This window comes from Peromyscus leucopus, chromosome 6 (genome assembly GCF_004664715.2).
Source record: "Peromyscus leucopus breed LL Stock chromosome 6, UCI_PerLeu_2.1, whole genome shotgun sequence".
NCBI classification, from domain to species: domain Eukaryota; kingdom Metazoa; phylum Chordata; class Mammalia; order Rodentia; family Cricetidae; genus Peromyscus; species Peromyscus leucopus.
The window spans coordinates 56726407-56749748 of NC_051068.1; the positions used below are offsets into that span (position 1 = coordinate 56726407).

Here is a 23342-nt window from a genome sequence, read left to right on the forward strand (position 1 = left end):
GCAGGCATGCCTCCTGTTCTGGAATCCAGGTCACCATTGTTCTGGAGAGTGTCTTTAATTTGTATGTGACTTGTTAGAAGCAGTAAGAAAGACATCAATAGGAATGGACTTGAGTTAACTTGAAAGTTGATTCTATCTGACTCTAACTGAAAATTTTACTTAGGAAATTGTTTCACATGACATGCTGTGGGCCCAGTCATGTGGTAGGTTATATATATTTAGTAGTAAATATATATATTTACTGATTCACAGGGAGACTTGAAGGAAAGCGTTTTCAACTGTGGCGAGTGTCTAGTAAGCAGTGGATTGCACTGTCTGTATATGGAGTCAAGGTGTGCCTCTAGAAACCAGATTGGATGTTTTGTCATTAGGCTATTTGGATCACTGTTGCTTGTAGTAATTTGCTCAAGCATTAATTGAAGCGTTAGGAGTGGAGGCGTATGCCTGCAATCGAGTATCTGGGACACCGAGGCAGGAGGACTTCTCTTATTTCTAGGCCAGCAGGGTCTACAGAGTGAGGCTTGTCTCAAAACACAAGCAGGAGCTGGAGAGACGGCTCAGCAGTTGAGAGCTCTGGCTGCTCTTCCAGAAAACCCGGGATCCATTCTCAGCCCCCACATGATGGCTCACAACCACCTGTAACTCGAGTTCCACGGGATCCAAAGTCTTCCTGTGGCCCACACAGGTACCAGGCATGTACGTGGTGCACAGACGGACATGAAAGTAAAGCTCCATAAAATAAAAATAAATAAATCTTTTTAAAAAAGCAAGCAAAATGTTGACTGTGTATGAATACTGTAGACTATGGGACATTTAACTACATGGTCACAAGGGGGCGCTGGAGAACAGGAAGAGCCTTTGGCCTCCACACAGACTATAGAAACCAAAGGCGTCTGCAGTTGTGAAGTTTTTTTTTTCTTAACTTTTATTGATTCTTTGTAGAGTTCACATTATGCCTTCTGATCCCACTCATTTCCCCTCCCCGTCTCCTCGCATTTGCCCTCTGCCCTTGCAACTTCCCTCCAAAATCAAAACCAAATTTAAATGAAAAACCAAAACCAAAGAAACAAAACAAAAACAAAAGTAAAACAAACAAACAAACTAAGAAGAATCTCATGTGGAAGCTGTAGTGTGGCCCGTTGAGTCACACGTTTACTCTTTAGTTCATTCATCTTTACTTGTAAGCGTTCATCACCAAGAGTCAATGGTCTGACTCAAGGACTCTGGCTTCTGCTACACCACTGATAATTGGGCTCTCTCTGGGGCTCCTCTTGGACATCCTCTTGTCCTGTGTCGTGGAGATTCCTGCTGTTTTGGATCTTAGGTTCATCCCCTTCACATGCTCCAACAGTCCATAGATTTGGTGAACGCTGGGGTGGGCCAACTCATAGCCCTGGTTCTGGGCCTGGCTGGTGGCTGGGTTGGTCAGCCCACCAGCTTTCCCTCATGGTGAACTGGGCGAGCTCTCCAGCACTGCCTAGGCTAACTCACCCAATGCAGCCTGCAGCAAGGGGCGGGGCAGTTCTCCTGCTCGTGGGCGAAGAGCTCTTTTTTAGCTGAGAAATTCTGAAAAATGGATTATCATTTGAGTTTTATTTTCAAACATGAAATACATTCTTTCCATGTTATCTGGTGCTTTAGAATAGTTCATTTGTACGAAGTAACTAATCTTTCCATTTGGTTTTGTTCTATTTATGTCTATTATATCATTTTTAATAACATCACATTCATTACACAGTTTAAACTATCAGAAAGACAAACAAATCACTGACAACAAGGCTGGGCCTTGGCCTTTTGTGGGTTGTGTCTTTCTTTTTATTTTGCTATTAGAAGATAAAACTAAAGAATTATGTCTGTCATGAGCAGACGATGCCAGACATAGATGGATGTGTTTGTGTCTTTTACCATGTCAGAACTTAGTGAATAACAACAAACTTGCGAGAGTTATTGTTCTGATTGGCTGTAGTTTATAAAGTAGTCGTGACAGCTTTTTATAACAATGGTTCTCAACCTGTGGGTTGTGACTCATTGGCTTGTTTATCAGATATTTATATTATGATTCATAACAGTAGCAAAATTACAGTTATGAAGTAGCAATGAAATAATTTTAGGGTTGAGGGTCACCACAACCTGAAGAACTGTATTAAAGAGTTGCAGCATTAGGAAGGTTGAGAACCACTGCATGGCCATGGCGTTCACAGGTTCTCTTTTTATTAACTCTTAGCACTGTTGAGGGAGGTGTTGCAGAATTGTCGTAAAAAGGTTACAGAGGCTGTAACTCAGGGAGGTCTCGCTGAAGGCAGAGACAGAGCTGATGTAGGTGAAAAACAGATACATTTGGAGACTGACCGAAGGCAGGCACAGCCACAGAGCTGAACCTCCCAGGTATAGGACTGTGGGGGCGAGGCACTAGATTTGGATGGACAGATGGACAGCAATCTGAGTGGGTCATGTCACCTGTTGGGGACTGCTGAGCTGAAGCCCTCGGGATAGCTGGGAGTTCTCTGTGTGTTGGTCCTTTGACATGTACGCAGGGTGAACAGATGACAGGTAGGTAAAGCCAACCTACCACAGTGCTAGGCTTAGCTGAGGATGTTTGGCTCTGTGTTGGGCTGGTGGTGGTTCAGTCAGTTCATGGGTCTGGATTTTATGATGTGGTCTGAATACATCCATGCAGCAACGAGTTCCCAAATGACTCTGACAAATTGACAGGTGATATTTTTTTCACTCGTAGGAACAAGTTACTTATCTGCTAGTGTCTCATGGTGTGTGCTTGGCAGGAAGTGGTGTCTGTGCACACACACACACACAATAGTATTAGTTCACTTTCTTTTTGTTGCTGTGAGAAAACACTGGACAAAAGGCAACTTCAGGGAGGAAGGGTTTGTTCTGGCTCGCAGTTTGAGGAGACACAGTCTATCAAGGCAGGCCTGGTAGGTGGAGCAGGAGGCAGCTTGTCAGTTGTTTTTGCAGTCAGAGAGCTGAGGGAGCTGAGGGAGAACAGGAAGTGGGGTTGGGCTACACGCCCCTCCTCCACCACCCATTTCCTCCAGTGAGGCTCTGCCTCCTAAGTTTCCATCACCTTCCACTTGAACCTATGGAGGACATTTCAGATTCAAACCACAACACTGAGGCAGAGTCATCCTGCCTCTATATCAGTACTCAAAAGGAAATGAACTGCTGCCTTGTGATACTGTCCCATCCACGGCAAGGTGTAGCCAAAAAGCATGTTTTTCACATCTTGAAGCAGTGCAGAGACTTAGATGATTTCCTTTGGCAAGAGGAGGTGTGGGGGTTGGAAAGGCTGCCAAGCCATCTTCAATCCTATAGGGCAGAGGCATCACCTGAATCACCTGAGTGTTTGGAGGAGGTAAGATGTTTGGAGTCCTCTGTCCTTTAGTCCTAATCAAGTGAGGTGATATAAATCCACCCAAACCATTTTCTTCTAGCCAGATAGATGCCTTTCTTTCTTTCTTCCTTCCTTCCTTTCTTTCTTTCTTTCAGTTTTTCGAGACAGGGTTTCTCTGTGTAGCTTTGAGCCTTTCCTGGGACTCACTTGGTAGCCCAGGCTGGCCTCGAACTCACAGAGATCCACCTGGCTCTGCCTCCCGAGTGCTGGGATTAAAGGCGTGCGCCACCACCGCCCGGCGAGATAGATGCCTTTCTTAATGGTTCTGGTCCTGACCTCTCTCGGTGTCTCTTATGCTCTGGTTCCTTTCTTGGACGCAGTGAGTCTTCATTACGAGCAACATGAGACCTGAGTGCTGCTTGCTACTGTCTTTGGCTGCCTGAGTGACCTCCCCTGGATTAAGTTCTTCTCCTGGAAGAGCTCCCACTGGTTCTGTCGAGTGATTGGCCTTGGGTCCACTTTTTCTTCTTTGAAACCTTCTCCTGGAAGGAGTCCCAACAATTCGTGGGTAGAGTTTTCAGAGGCCACGCCCACCTCAGCCTCCCCTTAGCTGGGCCGTTTGCTTGATTCGCTACACATTTCAACTCCACAGTTCAGAGACTCTCATAAGGTGAAGAACCTTGGATCAGCTGCTGGTCTGTCATCCACACTGCGATGGGACCATCTAGTGTATACCCTGAAATCTCACCCGCAGACAACCCTCCAGGAGAAGCTGCTCACACGGGTCGCCATGAGCAGAATCAGAGGTGCTTTGCTGGGCTTGGGAGATGGTTTTTGCAGGCAGGGGGAGGTAGTTTAGGACTGATGCTTCTGTCATCTGAGAGCTGTGAGGTGCCAGCACATTCTCACGCAGGCCAATCTGATGTATATTACTAAATGTAAGTCCTGGATGAACTCTTCGCTACCTTATGTATGTGTCAATCAAGCCCACATTTTCTGACATGACTTTTGGAAATGAGATCTCAAGCCCAGACGATGGACAGAGTTAAAAAATGCCACCCTGTCCTGCCTCAACACCAGCCTCACCCTTCTTCAGGTCCAGCCTGCCCTAGGCAGTGCACTCTTGGTTACTGGGGATATGTTAGTGACTGCAATGAGTTTATACTAAGTCCATCTATTATCTTAGGAAAGTACATATATGTATTAATGCATCAAAATAAAATCAAGGCATCAGTGAAAATAAAGTGAGAAGTTCCAAGATGTTTTCTTGATAGTATGCCTCAGGGACAGAGCATCTGCGCTCAATAATTCATTAATTATTTACAATTTAGTCATAAAGTTGACCTAAATGACACAGAGATTACCTTGGGTTATTGTGGATTTTGAGAGTACATTCATGAGGCTCACCTGAAGAAAGACAAACATGTCCAATGCTGCTCAAGGCCTGCTATGGCACAATCTTTTTCTACACTATGATTATGTATCACTCTCATTGGTTAATAAAATCTGACAGGCCGGTAGCTGGGCAGGAAGTTAGGTGGGAAAGCCAAACTGAGAATGATGGGAAGAAGGAGGGCGGAGTCAAAGAGACGCCAGCCAGCCACCAAGCAAGCAGGACATATAAAAAATAAGGTAACATGCCTGCATGCCACAATGCTTCCCGCTATGGTGGCAATGAACTAAACCTCTGAACTGTAAGCCAGCCCCAGCTAAATATTTTCCTGTATAAGAGTTGCAGTGGTCATAGTGTCTCCTCACAGCAATAGAACATTGACCAAGACAAATTCTTCACAGTTTAACCCCCACCCCCATGTGGTGCAGGGGATTGAAATCAGTGTCTTGCACATGCTGAGCCAGTGTTCTTCCTCAGAGCCGCATCCTCAGCCCACTCTTCAATAGTGATAGTGGGTCTTTAAAAAATATCATTACGTCTTTTTTTTTCATTATGTCTTAAAAATGTTTTTTAAACATTGATTTTATTTTTGAGTATGTTTATGTGTTTGTGTGTTCATAGGTGCATGTGAGTTGGTCCTCCTGGAGGCCAGAGGTGTTGGATTCCCAGGAGCTAGAGTTATAGACAGTTGTGCAAGGCTGACTTGGGCTGGGATCTGACCTCTGGTCTTCTGAAAGAGTAATACTTGTTCTTAACTGCTGAGGCATCTTTGCAATCCCTATCTCTCTCTCTCTTTTTTTTTTTTTTTGGTTTTTCGAGACAGGGTTTCTCTGTGTAGCTTTGTGCCTTTCCTGGAACTCACTTGGTAGCCCAGGCTGGCCTCGAACTCACAGAGATCCGCCTGGCTCTGCCTCCCGAGTGCTGGGATTAAAGGCGTGCGCCACCACCGCCCGGCCCCTATCTCTCTTTTTGCGTTTATCTGTTTGTATATGTACACATCATGCAGTACACGTAAGGATCAGAAGACAACCTTTGAGAGTCAGTTCTCTCCTTCCAGGGGTTGCTCTCAGGTCATCAGGCTTGGTGCCTGTGCTGGATAGTTTTATTCTAATAAATCATATATATATATATATATATATATATATATATATATATATATATGTATTTCTGTTATTCTAGAGAACCCTGACTAACTAATATGACTAAAACAGTGCTTTTACACACTGAACCATCTTGCTGGCTCTAAACTCAGCACATCTTTCTCTGAGATGAGCATTGAACTGATCCATGACAGGAGGCAGAATTACCTATTTCCATTCTAGGGAGCATGGTGGAGGATCCACGGCGCATGTGCTCCATCCATTTTGTTTAGGGATAGTTATCTGAGTTTTTTTCTAGAATGTCCCCTAGAAATACTCAGAAGTTTTACCTGCAAATTTCCAGTTAGGGGGTATATAATTTTCCAGGTGGGATTATTAGACTTAATATGTGATATGATGCTATTCTCTACAGAAGTAACAAGAAACAGGTGCACAAGACAGCAGGTTCAATGTAAGGCCAGAGTTCAAGTTTTCCTTACAGCTTTTGGAGCTCGTGGTACTTCCTGAAGCCGTTGGGAGGGAGTGTTCTTATGGAGTTCCGCTGCAGGGACCTGAAACACACACATAGTTCAGTCATGCTGAGTGGATTTTCACTTTAATGTCTTACTTCTAATTATAACATCAACGATCTTGAGCTGGATTCTGAGCTGCACGCACTGGTTTAATGATGTGTTTTCAAGGAGTGACTCAAAAGGCTGAACTAGTCACGCTTTCTCCAAGTCACTCTGGGCGGCTGAGCGGCCACCACTAAGCCTTCTTTCATCTTTATCCTAGTTTCCTGAGACTTCCTTTCCCACCAGTGTTCTGCCTCAGCCTCCAAACCAAAAGCTGCCTTACAGTCTTGCAGTGTTTATATTGTGGAAAGATAAATCGTTAAATATTTTAATTTGGTTTAATGACCTAGGTGAAAATTTGGTGTGCTTTTAAAAGTGTGTTCGTTCATTCATTCATCCATTTGTTCATCATTCATTCATTCTCTCAGGAAAGGCCTAGTCAGCTCCCACCACGGGCCTTTGAAAGATAAGCAATATCTCTTCCCTAATTCTCACACTCTATTTGGATGACTCATGATACCCCTTGCCTGTAAACTAGAGGGTTCCCTCAGAGTTTGTCCCCAGGGATAAGAAGGCAATTCATTGTCCTATTCTTATTATGTTTGTTTATGTACACATTCATTTCAAAGTGATTATTGAGGGATTATTTCAGTGTGTTGGGAGTTTTGGAGGATATCTAGAAAAACAATGGAGATGATGACATTTTCCCTTTTTGTAAGAGAAGATTGGGATTCCAAAGACTATGCAAGGAAGCACATTTAATATTCTTAAAAAGAGGTAAAAGTGAGATTCCATGAGAACCCCCAGAGCAGGGCCTAACCACCCTGGAGTGGTTTGCTGTACAGGGAGGGGGGCTCCTTCAAGGATCTGCAAGAAATTTCTCTTTTAAAGCTGGGTCCTTATTAGCGCATGCCCAGGGTTTATAGACAAATATCATTCTTTCTAAATGATACAAAATATTTTCACAAATAGATTCATTTATGTTTTCAAAATGCCCCGATACTAAAAGGGATAGATATTATTTTCATTGATTAGGGAAAACCCAAATACTTTCATCACATAAGACATTTTTTGTATTTTAAAGTTCGATATCCCATTTGGTTCTTCACAAAGTCATTCATACATGATATGTGTATGTCATAGAGAGCAAAAGGCAAGCCAGAGCTCTGCTTTTTAGTGGGTAAGTTCAGGGATCTAAGAGTCAACTCTTGAAGTTAACATTTATTGAGTTAGAACAATGTATAAATATTCATAGCTATCTGTGTTTGCCCATCTCACTCTTTAGCATTTATTTGAAACATTTTCCAAAAGTCTTGACTTCAATAAACACTCGTTGGATGATTAGGCTTCTTTGATACTTTACTTACATATAATTTAGGCCATTCCTGACATTTTCCTATAATAGTTGCAATTCAAAATCTGGAAGAACTCAGTCATGGAACTTGATATTTAGTCTTGTAATACATTTACACTAAAGCCTAGAGCTTTTTTCCCTTTCGAACAGACCAAACAGACTAGAACAAGGTATGAAACTGAGCCAGGATCTGCAGAGAAGAATCTATATGGACAATTAGAATCAAGTGGTTTAATCAAAAGCACAAGAAAGTGCTCTATTGCCCTATCTATTGGTATATATACACTCAGAGTTGCTCTGTGTGTGTGTGTGTGTGTGTGTGTGTGTGTGTGTGTGTGTGTGTGTGTATGTGTGTGTGTGTGTGTTTACAGTCTTGATGATGAATTCAGGGCCTCATGCATGTTAAGCAAGTGCAATATTATTGAGTTACAATCCAAGTCTAATAATGCTTCTTTTTTTAAAAAACAAATAGTCAAATGTTATAGACTTAAACCTCTGAGCATTATACCTACATCTATAAATGCCTGTTGAATAGTCACTGAATGACCTGTTAATGTTAAATAAGAAATCTAACATTGAACTCTTGAGCATTCCCACTTACTGGGACCTAGCCTCCTCATTCTTCCATCAATTTGTAACCCAGGGTGGGTGCCCTGAAGTCGCTTTACCCACATTCTTCACTTGTCTTCTTGTAGGATGTGATCTTAGCTTTAGTTCATCCCTCCCTTCCTCTCTCCTTCCCTCCTTTCCTTCCTGGGTTAAAGCTGACTGATACATATCTGTATATATACATATATATATACATATATATATATACACACACACATATATATATACACACATACATATATATTATACATATGCGGTCAGAATATTTCTTTTTAAATCAAATCATAATTTAACTAAATTATTTACCCTGTTATTTCTGACCTCTGTCCCTCTAGCATTCTTTCTCTGTTCCTTTCTTTCACAAAGATTAGTTGCATTGTTGGCAAATGCGTTCCAATATTATTTGTGGGAAAATGAAAAATGAGGTTGGCTGATCAGTCTTTTATTTGGACTTTCCAGTAACTTGATGTAAGCAGTGGAGGTGATAATTATTTCTATCACCAATGAATTCGCAGAAACTCTTCCTAGGACCTCCATCAATTTCTTTGGGGGAAATCATTTCTTTTTCCCCAGCAGGACTAATTACTATGATAAGCCATGGGAGGCAAGAAAGGAAGAACACTAGCCAATGCTTCCTCTTTGTCCAGAAAAGGTCACCTCCTTCAAAGAGCAAGCTTTTGTGGATTATTTCCCCCATGTTCTCTGTTTTTGTTCCCAGATTGAGATCCACGGGGCAACACCCGGATTCTGTGAACCTGATGGGACTCTGCAGCAGCTCCTTTACCTGTGTGCCAAGCATCTGGGTTTTCTGGAAGGTTGTTTGAGAAAGGCAAGACTTGCCAACACCTGTATACTCAAGGGTTACTCTTACTGTGTCTGCACGAACCAAAAAGCCAGAGTCACAAGATATAAAACACATGGATGAAGAGCCCACCCAAACAAAATCCCAAACCCAACCAACTCAATAGAAAATATATTGAAGCTTTTTACTATCCACTGAGTTCTTAAAAAAAAAAAAAAAAAAACTGGACCAAATATGTGTTTGTGTGCTGCTTGAAGTCTAGTTGAGCTCAAATAACCAGAACAAGAAACTTAGCACCACCAACACTGAGCCCAGCAAGACACTTTTACAAGACTCTTCTTCTTTTCTATATGTAAGTTTGAATTTCGTCAGAAAAGACCACAACATCAATATGTCTGAGTCAAAATGTGATTTAGAAGTTAATTTAAATGTGAAGTTCTGGGAATATTTTATCCAATATACTTTACTTATTCCTCAAGTAAATTAAATTTACTTGTGCACAAGAGTACATGAAAACTTCTTTATGTGTAATAAACTCTAAAACAGCTCTTGCCATAAGCATGAAATAAAAATTCTGTGTAATGAGAAAGCTGTGGGTAGCAGTGTATTTTGCTCCCCTCCCCGACCTGCTCCATAGCAGTTGAAATGGATGGCATCCTTTGCTCAGATGAAATATAGTGAACAGCCAACACTTCACAGAATTGTTTATGGAGTAATTTAAGGTGAGGTCTAGTATTTAGAAGTATTTAAAACCGTCTGTGAACAGTGCCTTGTAACTGATCTACAGATGGAACGGTCTTTGAACAAACATGCATCTGAAGTCGTGACCTGGGGTCAGTCCTGGTGATTGCCCTGCAGTTCTATCCAGCCTTAAGGACGAGCCAGTCTTAATGCTACTTACATTACAGTCACATTGGCAGAAACTGACGGGACAGCTCGTAAATTGGCTTCATCACAGTCAAGCTCTAGATCTCGGCACAAACAGTGCATGGGCACAGAGCCAACCACTGAACAGAGAGGAAGTGGGAAGGAATGATGAAGTGAGGGACCAGGGAGAGGAGGGGAACGAAGAGAAAGAAATGCAAAGCCATGAGAATATTGACTAGGATAAAAGTCTATCATGCTTTACCCAAGCACTTGGGGGAATGATTTAAATTAAGGTTCCACAGTTTGCTCTGAATTATCTTCAAGACCAGACCAGTCTAGCATAAACATTAGGAAACACACACATTGAGTAGCCTGTCCCCTTTTCTTTTTCCTTTCTTTTTTTAAGATTTATTTTTTATGTGTGTGTCTCTGCATGTGTATATGTGTGAGCTCCTGAGCACAGGTGCTTGCCTGTGTGTGTGTGTATGTGTGTGTGTGTGTGTGTGTGTGTACACGCATGCTCATTTCTGGGTGCTCCAAGAGGGCATTAGATCCCTTGCAGCTGGTGGTTACTGGTGGTTGTGAGTGTCTGCTTGTTGGGGTGGGGTTAGGGGTTGGGGTGGAGGAGGTGCGGGTGGATGGGTGGGGGTGGGCACTGAGAACCAAACTCCTGTCCTCTCCAAGAGAAGTAAGTGTTCTTAAACGTTGAGAAATTGTACAACCCCCATCTCAGATCTTTGCTATAATAATGGAAAGCTGATTAACTTGGGGTTGGGGAAAGAAGAGAGTTTCCTGAGCAAAGTTTCTTACAATCTTTTACGTTCTCTAGACACAGGAGACAATGAAATGAATCCCATGGTGGGATGAACTACTGAACACAGCACAGGAGAAGATGAGCCATCTTCCCAGCTCACCTTTTTTTTTTTTTTTTCTTAAATATTGGATTGACCTTCATTGGCCACAGAATGAACAAAATCTTCTGCTTCTGTCTCCAAAGGAGAAGTGATAGTGTGGGGCTTCATGTCCATTTGAAAGCTTCTGTTTGAGTATAAGTATCAAAAGTAATAAATAACCTCTTTGGTGGAAGACTAAATCACTTTAACCAGAAGCAAGCAGGAAAGGAGACATCACTGAGGAATGAGGAGGTTTCGTCCCTTCGAAAGGGTGCTCCCGTGTGGCTCAGGGTGGGGGAGTGAGAGAACAGAATCCTTGCAGCAACTTTTGCTTGTCCATGCAGTGTTCTAAATGAGCTACAATTGTCTTAGAATAGGCAATTATATGTAAAGCACTGTCATTTTAGTTTCTTTGAAGAAGTTGGTAGACATGGCTACACATGTTCCTGGTTGAGGACAGTTGGAAATGGTTCCCCTTGTACACCAGGACAGTGAATAATTGCCACCATAACTATGTAGTTCCCAGCACCAGGAAGGAGTAAACGCAGAGGGGAACACTCACTGTCCTGACTCGGGCCATTCCACAGCAAGCACAAACCGTACTGTATAAGTTGTGAGGAATACAAATGCATTAGACTACTTAGCTATGTGAACTGCCGGTCTCCAGTGGCTGTCAGATGTGTTGAATCTCATCCTGAAGATGCTCCAGCCACACAAGATGGCCAAAAGCATATACCCATCCCATTCTGTATCTTCCCAATACCCAATATCAGTGAAATTAGAATGCACATCTAAGCATTCATCCCATAAGTGCAGTTTTAGGCATTACTCGTCCTATGTATGACAAGAAAGAATGTTTTAAAATATCTTTTGAAAAACTGAATTCCATCACATCCCAAAGTTGTACCTGTTCTGTGGAACATGGTGGCACACACCTGTGAATCCAGCATTTGGGAGCAGAGGTAGAAGGATTGTGATTCAAAGCCACCCTGCTAATATAAAACTATATTAAAATTTTTTCACATAAGAATTTCAACTGGGTTAAAAAGAAGATTGATGCATTATCAACTTAATGCTTGTAGACAATGAGTAAACAATTTCTCCCTCAAAGCCTTCAAACTTTGATCATGTATTGACTATCCTAAGTATGATGCTTTCCACGGCATTTCTCTGAAGAGGTGACTTTAAAATGTGAATTGCTCATATTCTTTCAAGTATCCAAAAATGTTTTTGATGTTGATTTCCACCAAGAATCTGACATGAGAAAAGTGTTATGAATAGGAACCTTAATTTAAGTTTCACCCAAGATTTTGATCCTATACTCTTATTTCATGTGCTGCTTGAAGAAGATGTTTAATTTAGCAATTTTAATCCCCACTCTCTCTACAGAAATCTAATTAAAAATTGAGCTTTTCATGTCTTCTAAGTATTGATAAAAACCATTACCTCGGTGTCGACCTTGATCCACCGTTCCTTGTGTAGGGCTGTGCTCCTGGAGCAGTCGCCACACATGTGACAAATGTCTCCCACAGTGACAGAGTGGGCAGAACAGGGTTCTTTGGCCGACTCAGTCCGTCCCCCCTCCCCTGTTATTTTTGCTTTACCAACTATGAGTTCTGTAACCTGCCCTTGACCTTAGTGACCTGAGCTTTGGCTGCAGTTGCTCAACTATCCTCAGCAAGAGCTTTTGGGCTTGCTCTCCCTCCCTCCCCTCTGCTCTTCTTTCTCCTCCCCCTTCTCTCTCTCTCCCTCTCTCATTCTGTCTCCTTTTTTCCTTCCTTCTCCCTTTCCCCCTTTTCTTTCCACTGTGTGGCCCAGGATGGATTTGGACGTCAGATCCTAGTACCCAGGCTTCAGGTGTTGTCATGACAACATGATACCATTGAGCTTTTTATGTGTGACACATGTGCAGGTGCGTACCATTCCACCAAACTGAGCATTTTCATATGGAGTATTTTTTTGGCTATTATCTTTTCCTTTTCCATTTAACCTTTACCTCTTATAACTTCTTAATATGTTATTGATTTGGTTCTATTAATAACTATACCTTAATTTTAAGTTGATAAAATATTTTTGGACTGTGGTAAAATATAAGATTCAATTCAATTTTTTTGAATAGTGTGAGATATAAAATTCAGTTAAAATATAAGAAAGGAAAATTAATATATTAAGAAACAAAATTGCATTTTAAGATAATACATTTAGTTTATATTTTTATATCTTATTGATAGCAATGCTATACCTTTTAATTTTGTTTCTTCAAAAAAGTTTTGGCTTAATTTTTATTTTCAGCAATATTAGAGATTGAACCTGAGGCCTCACACATGCTAAGCAAGTGTCCTACCATGGGGCTACACTGCCAGCTGAACTTTTAGCTTTCTAACGATCAAATTATTTAGTCCCCCTCTTTTGAGTGGCAGGTGTGGTGCTGACATAGGTTGCTGAGCACCTCTAAGACTCATGGGAGGGATGTGCGTACCTTTCCACTGGAGATTGCTGGTAGTCTATTAATCTCATTTGAGTAGTGAAGACAAAAATATTAACAATTTGAAAAGCTAAACTATATTTGTGGTAGAACAAAAAAGAAAATAATATAGCAAAAGAGTTTTCCCATCCTCCAAACTCTTGGCTTATGAGTTTATAGTTTTGAAAATGACAGGTTTAAAGTACACACATGTATTTGCATAATTTATTAACTGGACTAAATTTATTTAAAGTGAATGATTTTAGTAAGTATTCTTGATCTAAAACAGAATGAAGCTATTGCACAGCTACCAGCTTTCTCCCTTCCGTAGCCTGTGCAGTATCTGCCAGTGTTCAGCAGTTTACAGCAAGCTGCAGTGAGTACGACTTTCAGAGATCTGTGGCTTCGATCACAGAAGCCTTTTCCCTTGCAGACATTGGGACCCGAGCAGCTGCTCTGCTCTTCCATTTCCTTAGTTTCCTTTACTGCAGGGTTTGTGGTGATGGCCAAAAGGACATTATATAAAACAGCAACTCTGACCACTGACACTCATTTTGTTTGCAATACCTGACTTGATTGATTCCTGGAGTACTTAAAAACAGAATTCCAAATTAAGGCTTCCCTTCTTAAAATGTTTGCAACTAGAAAACTATAATTGGCTTTCAAAAAAGAACGTTGTATCCAAAATTTAATAGCATGGCATCTTACCATGAACTCATCAAAGAGGGGACTCGGCTGCTGTGGCTACTTACAGCATTCAGACGTTTCTGCCTCAAAGGGTTTCATGGAAGTCAGTTTGTAGTAATTAGCAAAGTATTTGTCGAGTTGTAGAGACCACCCATTGTTGTCTCCTGAAAAAAAAACCACCAATAGCAAGAAAGTTAAAAAGAAAAACCAAACAGATACATTTTGCTATCTTGGCAAAAATAGTTCTTCCAAAACTAAGTCAGGGAATCTCAAAGGTGGTTTGGTAATTACCATCAAGGACTTACTTCAGGTGTGCATTTCTGTCCCCAGTTGGAGGTCTGGGATGGCTTGACTAGCATCCACCCAACAGGTGGATGACCCATGCCCAGTTGGCCCATTATCAGGCTCTTCTCCTGAATCCCCCTTGGGTCCAGCTCATGAGTAGTGCCCTCAACCCGGTCACCCTGCTCCCTGAGCCAGATTTAGATGGGCTGCTACATGACAGTCAAGAAATTTTTTTTAATGTTTTTTTTTGAGACAGGGTTTCTCTGTGTAGCTTTGTGACTTTCCTGGAACTTACTCTATAGCCCAGGCTGGTCTCAAACTCACAGAGATCCTCCTGCTAGGATTAAAAGTGTGCACCAACCCCACCTGGCTTGACAGTCAAGAAATTCTAAGCCACCTACAGTGGGTGAAGCTGGACTTGCAAGCCTACTCCCTAAAGGAGACCGAAATGACCTGGTATACAATGACAGCAGTTTCATCAAGGATGGGGCAGGGGCATCTGTAACTACAGAGGGGATGATCATTTAGGCTGAGGCCTTACTTCTAGGTATGACAGCTCAGAGGACTGAGCTGATAGCCCTAACTAAGACCTTACAACTGGGCCAAGGAAAGAGACTTAACATTTATATCAATAGCTGATACACCTTCCTACGGTTCATGTCCATGGAGCCATCTATAGAGAGAGGAGCTGAAGGAAGGACAGTTAAAATAAACAGAAGATACTAGACCTCTTGCGAGTTATATGGCTGCCCTGGAAAGTTGTCGTCATACACTGCCCAGGGCATAAGAGAGGGGAAGAACCCATTTCCAAGGGAAATAATCAGGCAGATATGGCAGGCCGGGAAGCAACCCTTCAAGTTGTGGCCACCTTGATGGTCGGCTTCCTAGCTCCAACTCTGCCAGAGACCCCAACTACACCAGAGATGAACTCAGAAGAATCTGCTCCTGCACCAATGCCTACAAGAAGGACAGCTGGTATAAGTCCCCTGAAGGGCAGATTATTTTCCCTGCAGACTTTGCCAGCCAACTGGTTCTCCAAATGCACCAGGGCACACATTTAGAGGAAAGGAAAATACAAGACCTACTAAGAAGGGCTCATCTTAAGGTCTTCCACCTAAGACCGAAAACAGAAGAAGCTATAGCTTGTTGCCTGACCTGCCACCTGGTCAATGCAAGATCAAGCACTGGCACAAGGGTGGGGAGCAGAGAAAGAGGAACCGGCCAGAGCCAAAGGGGAAATAGATTTCATAGAGGTAAAGGCAGGTTCACATGGCTACAAATATTTACTGATACTGGTAGATATCTTTTCAGGATAGACTGAGGCATATCCTACCAAACGGAGACCATCTTAGTAGTCACCAAGAAACTTCCAAGACATCATCCCCAGGTATAGCCTCCCACCCTTTTAAGATTAGACCAGCATTCATCTCACAGGTAACACAATAGTTAGTTAAAGCTATGGGGATTAATTGGGAACTTCATTGTGCTTACCATCCCCAGAGTTCAGCACATATAGAAAGGATGAATTAGAACTTAAAGGAGACTTTGACTAAATTAATCCTGAGACTGGTGGTGACTGGGTGTCTCTCCTTCCTTTTGCTCTTTTTCGGATCCGGAATCATCCCTATACCCTGGGCCTGACCCGTTCAAGATCATGTACTCTAGGCCCCCAGCCTTGAAACCAGAAAGAACTGAGGCCTCACCATCGGTCACTGGGGTTGCCCCAATGGACCCACCCTCTCTAATCAGGAGCCCTTAGGACTCTTGACAGCCACTTACCAGGTTCTAAATGCCTTGAAGCCCAATCTCACCAAGGCTCACTGGCTGTGCTGGACACCAAGCCACCCTGTGATGAAGGGATTGTGGTTATCAGAAATTAGACTAACTCCCCTAACACTTGGTCCTGCCGATGGCAGGGGTCAGGAAAAGGATGATACAAATCCCTATTTAATTGGTCACCATGGTTGACTGCCCTCCTGTAGGCCTCGACTGGTCCTCTAGTCCTCTTACTGATGGCCTTAACTTGGGGACCTTGTATCATTCATGCCTTGGTAAGGTTTGTTAAGGAAGGAATCTCCACAGTCTAGCTGATGGTTCTGAGACAACAATATTAGCCTGTAGGTCAGGAAGAAGCATCTCCAGGATTTGAGATAATTTACTACTCAAGGGGAGAATGAGAGAACCAAGCAAATGCCATGACAGGATCCTGATAGCCTGTCAGAGACTAGGCCTTAACTTTAGTTTACCGGAACTGAGCAAACACTTCTTGGAAAAACCACAGCCCAGGGGCAACTAATCAGAAAGCACCCCACAGCCTTATGCTCGCAAAAGATAGCTTTCCTGACCCTGCTGCTGGAGAGTCCCTAACTACTCACCACCCAGTATTAACCCATACCCCTTAAGTTCATTCCCATCAATCAGTTTAAAGGTCAACCTCCTCACCCCAATATTCCTCTAATTTTGCTTAAAAGGAGACTGTGTGATTCTCTCAGGATCACCATTTCATGTAGATGGTTGACCCCTGCATGCGGGAAGTTTTTGCTCTCAAGAAATAAATGCTCCTGTGTGTTGCATATGTAAGTGTGTGTGTGTGTGTGTGTGTGTGTGTGTGTGTGTGTGTGTGTGTGTGCGTGCGTGTGTGATGATCTTTGGAGTGATTCGAGGACCCTAGCATTCACCAAACACTGCAGTAGCTTCCTGCAAGTCATATTTGACCACACTTGAGCCAGTGATAGACATGCTAAAATGTGGTATAACATTCTCCACACTGTTCTTAGGTTTCCCTAAACCACCTTCATTAGTTGAAGCTGATTCTTGGCGTGTATAGGTAGATCTTCTTTATTTATTGAAACTGGTTTTCGAGCTGTGTAGATGCAGATAGGTGACTGTGGTGGTTTGAATGGGAATGGCTATTTTCGTGCTTAGTCTCTGGTTGGTAAACTGTTTGGGAAGGATTCGGAGGTGTGGCTTTGTGGAGTAGGTATGCCTTTGTAAGAGGTGGTGTCACTGAGGGGTGGGATTTGAAGTTTCAAAAGTCTATGCCAGGCTTGGCACATCTTGCCCACGGACCATGATGTCAAGTTTTCAGTGTCATGCCTGATGATGTTCCCACAATGATGATCATAGACTAAATCTATGAAACTGTAAGCAAGGCCCCGATGAAATTCTTTCTTTTATAAGAGTTGCTTTGGCCAGGTGCACACTGTTAGAACACTAACTGATGTGCCCATGATGATTATATTTAAGACAAGAAACAGCAGGCCCAGGAGGTGTCTCAATTCGTAAAGTGCTTGCTGTATGAACAGGAAGAGCTGAACCCGAGTTCCCCACCCCCACCCATGAGACAGGGTTTCTCTGTGTCACCCTGGCTGTCCTGGAACTCACTTTGTAGACTAAGCTGGCCTTGAACTCACAGAGATCCACCTGCCTCTGAATCACTATTGCTGGGATTGAAGGCATGTGCCTCCATGCCCAGCCATCTGTTTTTTGTTTTTTTGTTTGTTTTTAAGAGGACCCTAGTTTACTCCCCGGAATCCACATTAAAAAAAAAAAAAAAAAAAAAAAAAAACTAAAGAAAACAAAATTGGGTATGGTGGCATGTTCTTGTATTCCCAGTGTTGAGGAGGAGAAGACATGAACAGTGTAGGGAGTAGAGCTGCCTCAAGAGAAAGGCTGTGTGTGCAGCAGGCAGCAGAGCCGGAGAAAAGGGGCCACTGAAGTCCTTTGGGGCCCAGACTGCTCCATCAGGAGTTCCAGAAGCCGGACATGGAAGTGCATGATTTGGTGTTTGCCCTGTTGGGTTTTGGTTTGTGTTTGGTCTGATCTTTTCTTGCTGTGCTCTCATTCTTCTATGTTGGAATGGGAGCAGTTAATCTGGGTCATTGTACATCAGAACTGGTTTGTAACTTTACAGAAGCTCACAGTTAAGGCACTGTCTTTAGTATCAGAAGACTTGGGACTTTCCAGTGATGCTGAAACTGTTAAAGCAGGTGTAGACTCTTGATGTTGGAATGGATACATTCTGTATTATGAGATGGCCATGAACACACTGGGACAAAGAACAGATAGTTATTGCCTAAGAGATATATTTAGGTGTCAAATTGATGAGAGGTACACTTGTGATATTTTATAGTGCCAACCTGACAGAACTCTCATTCATTAAAGAGGAAAGCTTCTGGGCATGTTTATGAGGGATTATTAGATTGAGTTAGTTGAGGTGGGAGGACCCTCACTAGATGTGTGCAGAACCACAACACAGGTTAGGGTCCCAGACCGAATAGAAAGAAAGCACACTGAGTACAATCATAGGTCACCCTTTGTCCCTCTTTTTCCTTCAGCACCGAGGAAGGGATCTAACCATGCACATGAGGCCAGTGTTCTCCTAGGATGTTATCACTTCATCTCTTACTCTGTGCATCTTGACTGTGGATGCAATGTTGCCAGCTGCCTCCAGCCTGCGGCCCCTGGGACTCCCCTCCACAATGAACTGTGCCCTGGAAGTGTGTATTGAAAATAAGCCTTTGTTCCTTAAGTTGCTTTTGCCAGGCGTTTTGTGGGAGCAACAAGCTGAGTTACTAATGCAATCATTTGTGGCACTGGAATTTCCCCTTTTCTGAATTTGGCAGTTTCTTGGATTTCTCTGTAAACATTTAATAAATTCTTTTAATTAACACAGAGGTATTTAGGAATTGGAATTAAGGAAAGGATTGAATATTACAAAGTGCTATCAAAAAATTTCAAGATAAATTCATTTTTCAGAGTAGCATTATGAGTTGTTATTATCTATTTATAAATAAAGTGTGGAAATACCTGACTGATTGGTCTCTGGCAATGTGGAGGGGGCTACTGTTTCCTCCTCCCTCTTCCCTCCTTTTCCCCTGTCCTCCCCTCCCTCCTGCCCCCTCCCTCTTCTCCTCCTTCTTTTGCTGTGGTACTATAGATGTAGCCCAGGGGCTCACGCACTAGGCGAGTGCTCTACCACTGAGGTAGCACCCCTCGTCTTCTTATTCTTATAACCAGGGCTGCTTTCGGTGTCACGGCCACAGAGGATGAGTGAGAGGGGGAGCCCGTCTTAGGAGGGTCTGCAGCCTTGACCTTGCAGGCTGCGGGGCCTTGTGAAACTGTGGACCAGGCAGCCGAGGCTCGTTTGGTCGTGTTTCTGTTAGGAAGCCATGTGGGGACGCTGGTGGCATGGCAGCTCTCTTCAACACAGGGCTGTTTTGTAGGTGGTATTTCCTCACGACTGAAACTGACAGACATGGCGGTGACTGACGTGATGTTATTCTTAGTGCTCCTTTAGCAGGGCCTATATTTAGCTTCTACAAGTTGACTATTTTAAGTTGTCACACTTTTTGCCATACATAGTGCAGGGACTTGCCACCACGGGCTTGGCGCCCTTTCCTGGTTTTTGTCTCTCGTGATTGCTCTCTTGCCCATCTGCTATTTTAAGGAATGCACTGTATGTGGTTATCTTAGTTTCCTTACTGTGGCTGTGATAAAATACTCTGACAAAAGAGAATTAGGGGGAGAGTCTATTTTAGCTCCGAGGTGACAGGCCACTGCTTTGGGGGAAGTCACAGTCACACAGGAGCTTGAGACAGTGGGTCACACTGCACCGAATTAGTCTACGCTGCTACGGCCCAGTTCCCTTTCCTTATCCCTAAAGATCCAGGAAACCTTGGCCAGGGAGTGGTACCATTCCTCAGTCAACCTAGTCACAATAGTGGCCCCCCCCTCCCACAAGACATGTCCAGAGGCCCATTTATCAGATAATGCTGGATTTTGTCCAGTTGACAATTAGCATTGGCCATCGCTGTGACCTTTGTGGCAGCAATTTTGTCAAACAAGTTCAAATGGTGCGCTTGCTAAAATCTTGTCATTGCTTGCTTGCTCTTTTTTCTTTCTTTCGTGTTATAAAATGGCTTTAGTGAGGCTCTTCACTGGGACACCATCTGGGACCAGGTGGACTGCTATGGGCAGGGGTGGCTTCACGGACAGCATTGACCCTCTAGCAGGTGTTACCAAAATGTATATGTCACCATAAAGCCCACTGCTTGCTGTCTCTGCCTCATAACAGGTATTAAACATTCATAAATACTTACCCCGCCCCCCCCCCCCCCGTCATGCTTCTTTATGGAACCTTGGGGTCCAAAGATCCAGTAGGGGACACCAGAACTGGCTGTTGGGGAAGGGATGGCAATGCCATCCATTATTGTCATGGTCACCATGAGTGGAATGGGCAGAAGGGCAGGGGTCTGTGGATGTTAGAGATGGGGAAGCCTGCAGCCTGAGTAGTGGTGGGAGACCTGGATGAAGATGGGCTGCTCACGCAGCACAGGGTCACCGAGGTACAGTAGCTGACCACGGTGCCCATGGCCCCCATGTTCATTTCACGGAATATTCTTCCCCTTCAGCATGAGTGACTGCCATGCTGGTGACCTTCTCGAAGGTGACATCGCTGGGCAACATGGACCATCACGGAGGGGATCCCTGCACTCCCGCTGTCCTCTTTGAGCTTCTTCCTGTCATTTCCAGTAGTGGCTGCAGCTGGGCTGCTGCTCCCGACGAACAATTGTGGTTTTGTGCCAACTGCTATGTCTGGGACAGTGTCCTTGACACAGAGTGGACGAGTGAGGTCACAGTGGAGCCACAGGAATCTCTGCTCCTACTCTTCCTCTTTCTCAGTCTTACTTCTCTTCACTCCTTTCCACCTGCCTCTCCCCCCGCCACATACACATTCAGAGAGCAGTGGAATAAGAGCAAAAGGGGGAAGAAGTGAAACCAGGCTGGCAGCGAGGCGTCTTTGACGAGGAGGAACAGCACTAACTTGCTCATTCTTCTTGAGGTCAGAGCATGCGTTTTGTAGAAATTTCTTTTTAAATAGTACCATCTTCAAATAAACAAGCTTTTCAGTGATAAGCTTTCACCTTCTCTCTGCTTGCCAAGGCATTTCCTTCTTCCTAGCCTTGACGTCCTCCAGCAGAAGGCAGACACACAGAACAAGAGACATGTGGCCAGAATTGCAAAGTCGGAGTTAGCATTTTTAAGAGCACAGCTTTTTAGTATTACGTGTTTCTATATTTTAACTCATATGTGCTTGATATTTTAAGGATACACAGTTTTTCATACATTAGTAACTATTGCAGGAATTTAATTCTCTGCTTTTTTTTTGAGGTGATCTAGGGTAATCTACAGAGTACTTTAAACTGAAAGAAGACTTTGGGATACTCACTGAATGGATGGAGTACTTAAAGATACACCAGTGAAAGAAAACTCAGTCTCCTTTGCTCCAGTACAACTTGGAAATTAAGGCGCTTACCAATAACATGGACTCTTTTGTTCCAGTTCTCATTGATTTTGCCAGTGTGGGGTCTGAATGTTGCCAGTGTGGGTCCTAGAAATCTGCATTTTCTGTGTCCTGGGTAAATCTTAGGGCAAGTCCTCAGGGGAAATTATTTACTACTACTGTATTTTTTTTTATTACTGTATTTTTATAGTGGGCAAACCCTTTGATAATGGCTGCCTTTGAAAGCAGTGTTCTCCTCACAGGGCAGCAATGGGGAGTGAGCCTGTTGCCTTGTATAACAGTCCAGTAGGGGAAAACGACACCTCAGTGCTACTACAAACTAGTCTTCCTTGAAATTTGCAAATACTTCTACTGAAAGAGGGGTGGTTAAAAAAAGAGAACCTGACCAATGACCCAAGACCAATGACCCAACTGTTTCAATAAGTCTAAGTGCAGGGAACAAGAAGCACGGGAATTCAAGACTTCACCTTCAATGAGAGTGAATGGGACAGAATCCAAGAGGGAGAATGAAATGGAAGAGTATGAACTGTACAAAGGAATGCAAGAGGAACAAACCCCTGAGGGGATTCCCAGAGGACACAAGCACTTGGATGACCAGGGAAGCCAGCATATGGCATGAAATTGCCATTCAATTGAGAGACAGAAATGCTGGAGAAAAACTAAACTGAAATATTGGAAGTGAAAAATTCAAGGAGCCAAGTGAAGACAAAACTCAATAAAAACCTCACCAGAGCTGGAGACACGGCTCAGTGGCTAACAGTAGGTGCTGCTCTTCCAGGGGATCTGAGTTTGATTTCTAGTCAAGTGACTTACAACCGCTGGTAGCCCCTATTCTAGGGGATCCAATCTTTAGAACATTGTGAAAAGACCAAACCTATGAATCATGGGCATAGAAGAGGGATAAGGATTTGTCTTAAAAAGACACAGAAAATAATTTCAATAAAATCACAGCAGAAAATTCCCCACATTTAAGGGAAGAATGTCCATCCAGGTACAAGAGGTGTTTAGAAGCCCAATGAAAGAAGACTAGAAAAGAATTTCATCATGAAGGACTAAAAGTCCAGCCTAAGGAAAGTATGTTGAAACTAGAAAGACAGAAACACAGAGCCACATAGAAAGACAGGCCCATCCGAATAGCAGCAGATTTCTGAAACAAAACAAGACAAAGCCAAACAAAACTTTTAAAGCAAGGAGGGTTTTGAATGATGTTATTTCAAAAGACAACAGCGCACCCAGAATACTATACCCAGAAAAACTAGCTATTGTAATTGAAGGCAAAAGAAAAAGTTGGCCACTAAGCCAACTACACAGAGAATGTTTGAAGAAATACTTCAGACTGAACAGAAAGACAAACACATCCATGAGGCTACAGAAAAGAATAAACCATGCCAGAACAGTAGTTGATTAGAGGAGGACTTGAAAAACATCAAACACCACAAAGTAACAGTAAATAGTACACATTTCTCAATAATAACTCTGGATATTAATGGTCTCAATATGGCATCAAAAACACAGATTAGGAGATTAGATTAACAAGCAGAATCTGTTTGTTCCATCCAAGCGATGAGCCTCACCATCAAACAGGGATGCGGCAGTAGAATGGATGGAAAAAGGTATGCCCAGCAAGCAGAACCAGGAAACCAACAAGTGCTGATGTTCTAGTCCCTGAGGAAATGAGG

General features: G+C 43.1%; 1 protein-coding gene across 2 annotated transcripts in view; it reads right to left on the reverse strand.

Moving 5' to 3' along the window:
* The window catches only part of Rxfp1 (relaxin family peptide receptor 1), a 125197-nt gene that overhangs the window by 47313 nt on the left and 54542 nt on the right, over positions 1-23342 (reverse strand). Inside the window, exons 3-5 of one of the 2 annotated variants that reach the window (XM_028880115.2) lie at positions 14138-14236; positions 10063-10168; positions 6322-6393 (exon numbers count right to left, since the gene is read on the reverse strand). In XM_028880115.2, coding sequence (XP_028735948.1) covers positions 6322-6393; positions 10063-10168; positions 14138-14236 — 277 coding nt within the window. Of the gene's footprint in view, positions 1-6321; positions 6394-10062; positions 10169-14137; positions 14237-23342 lie in introns of those variants that run through there. The other variant, XM_028880117.2, reaches the window with a different exon arrangement.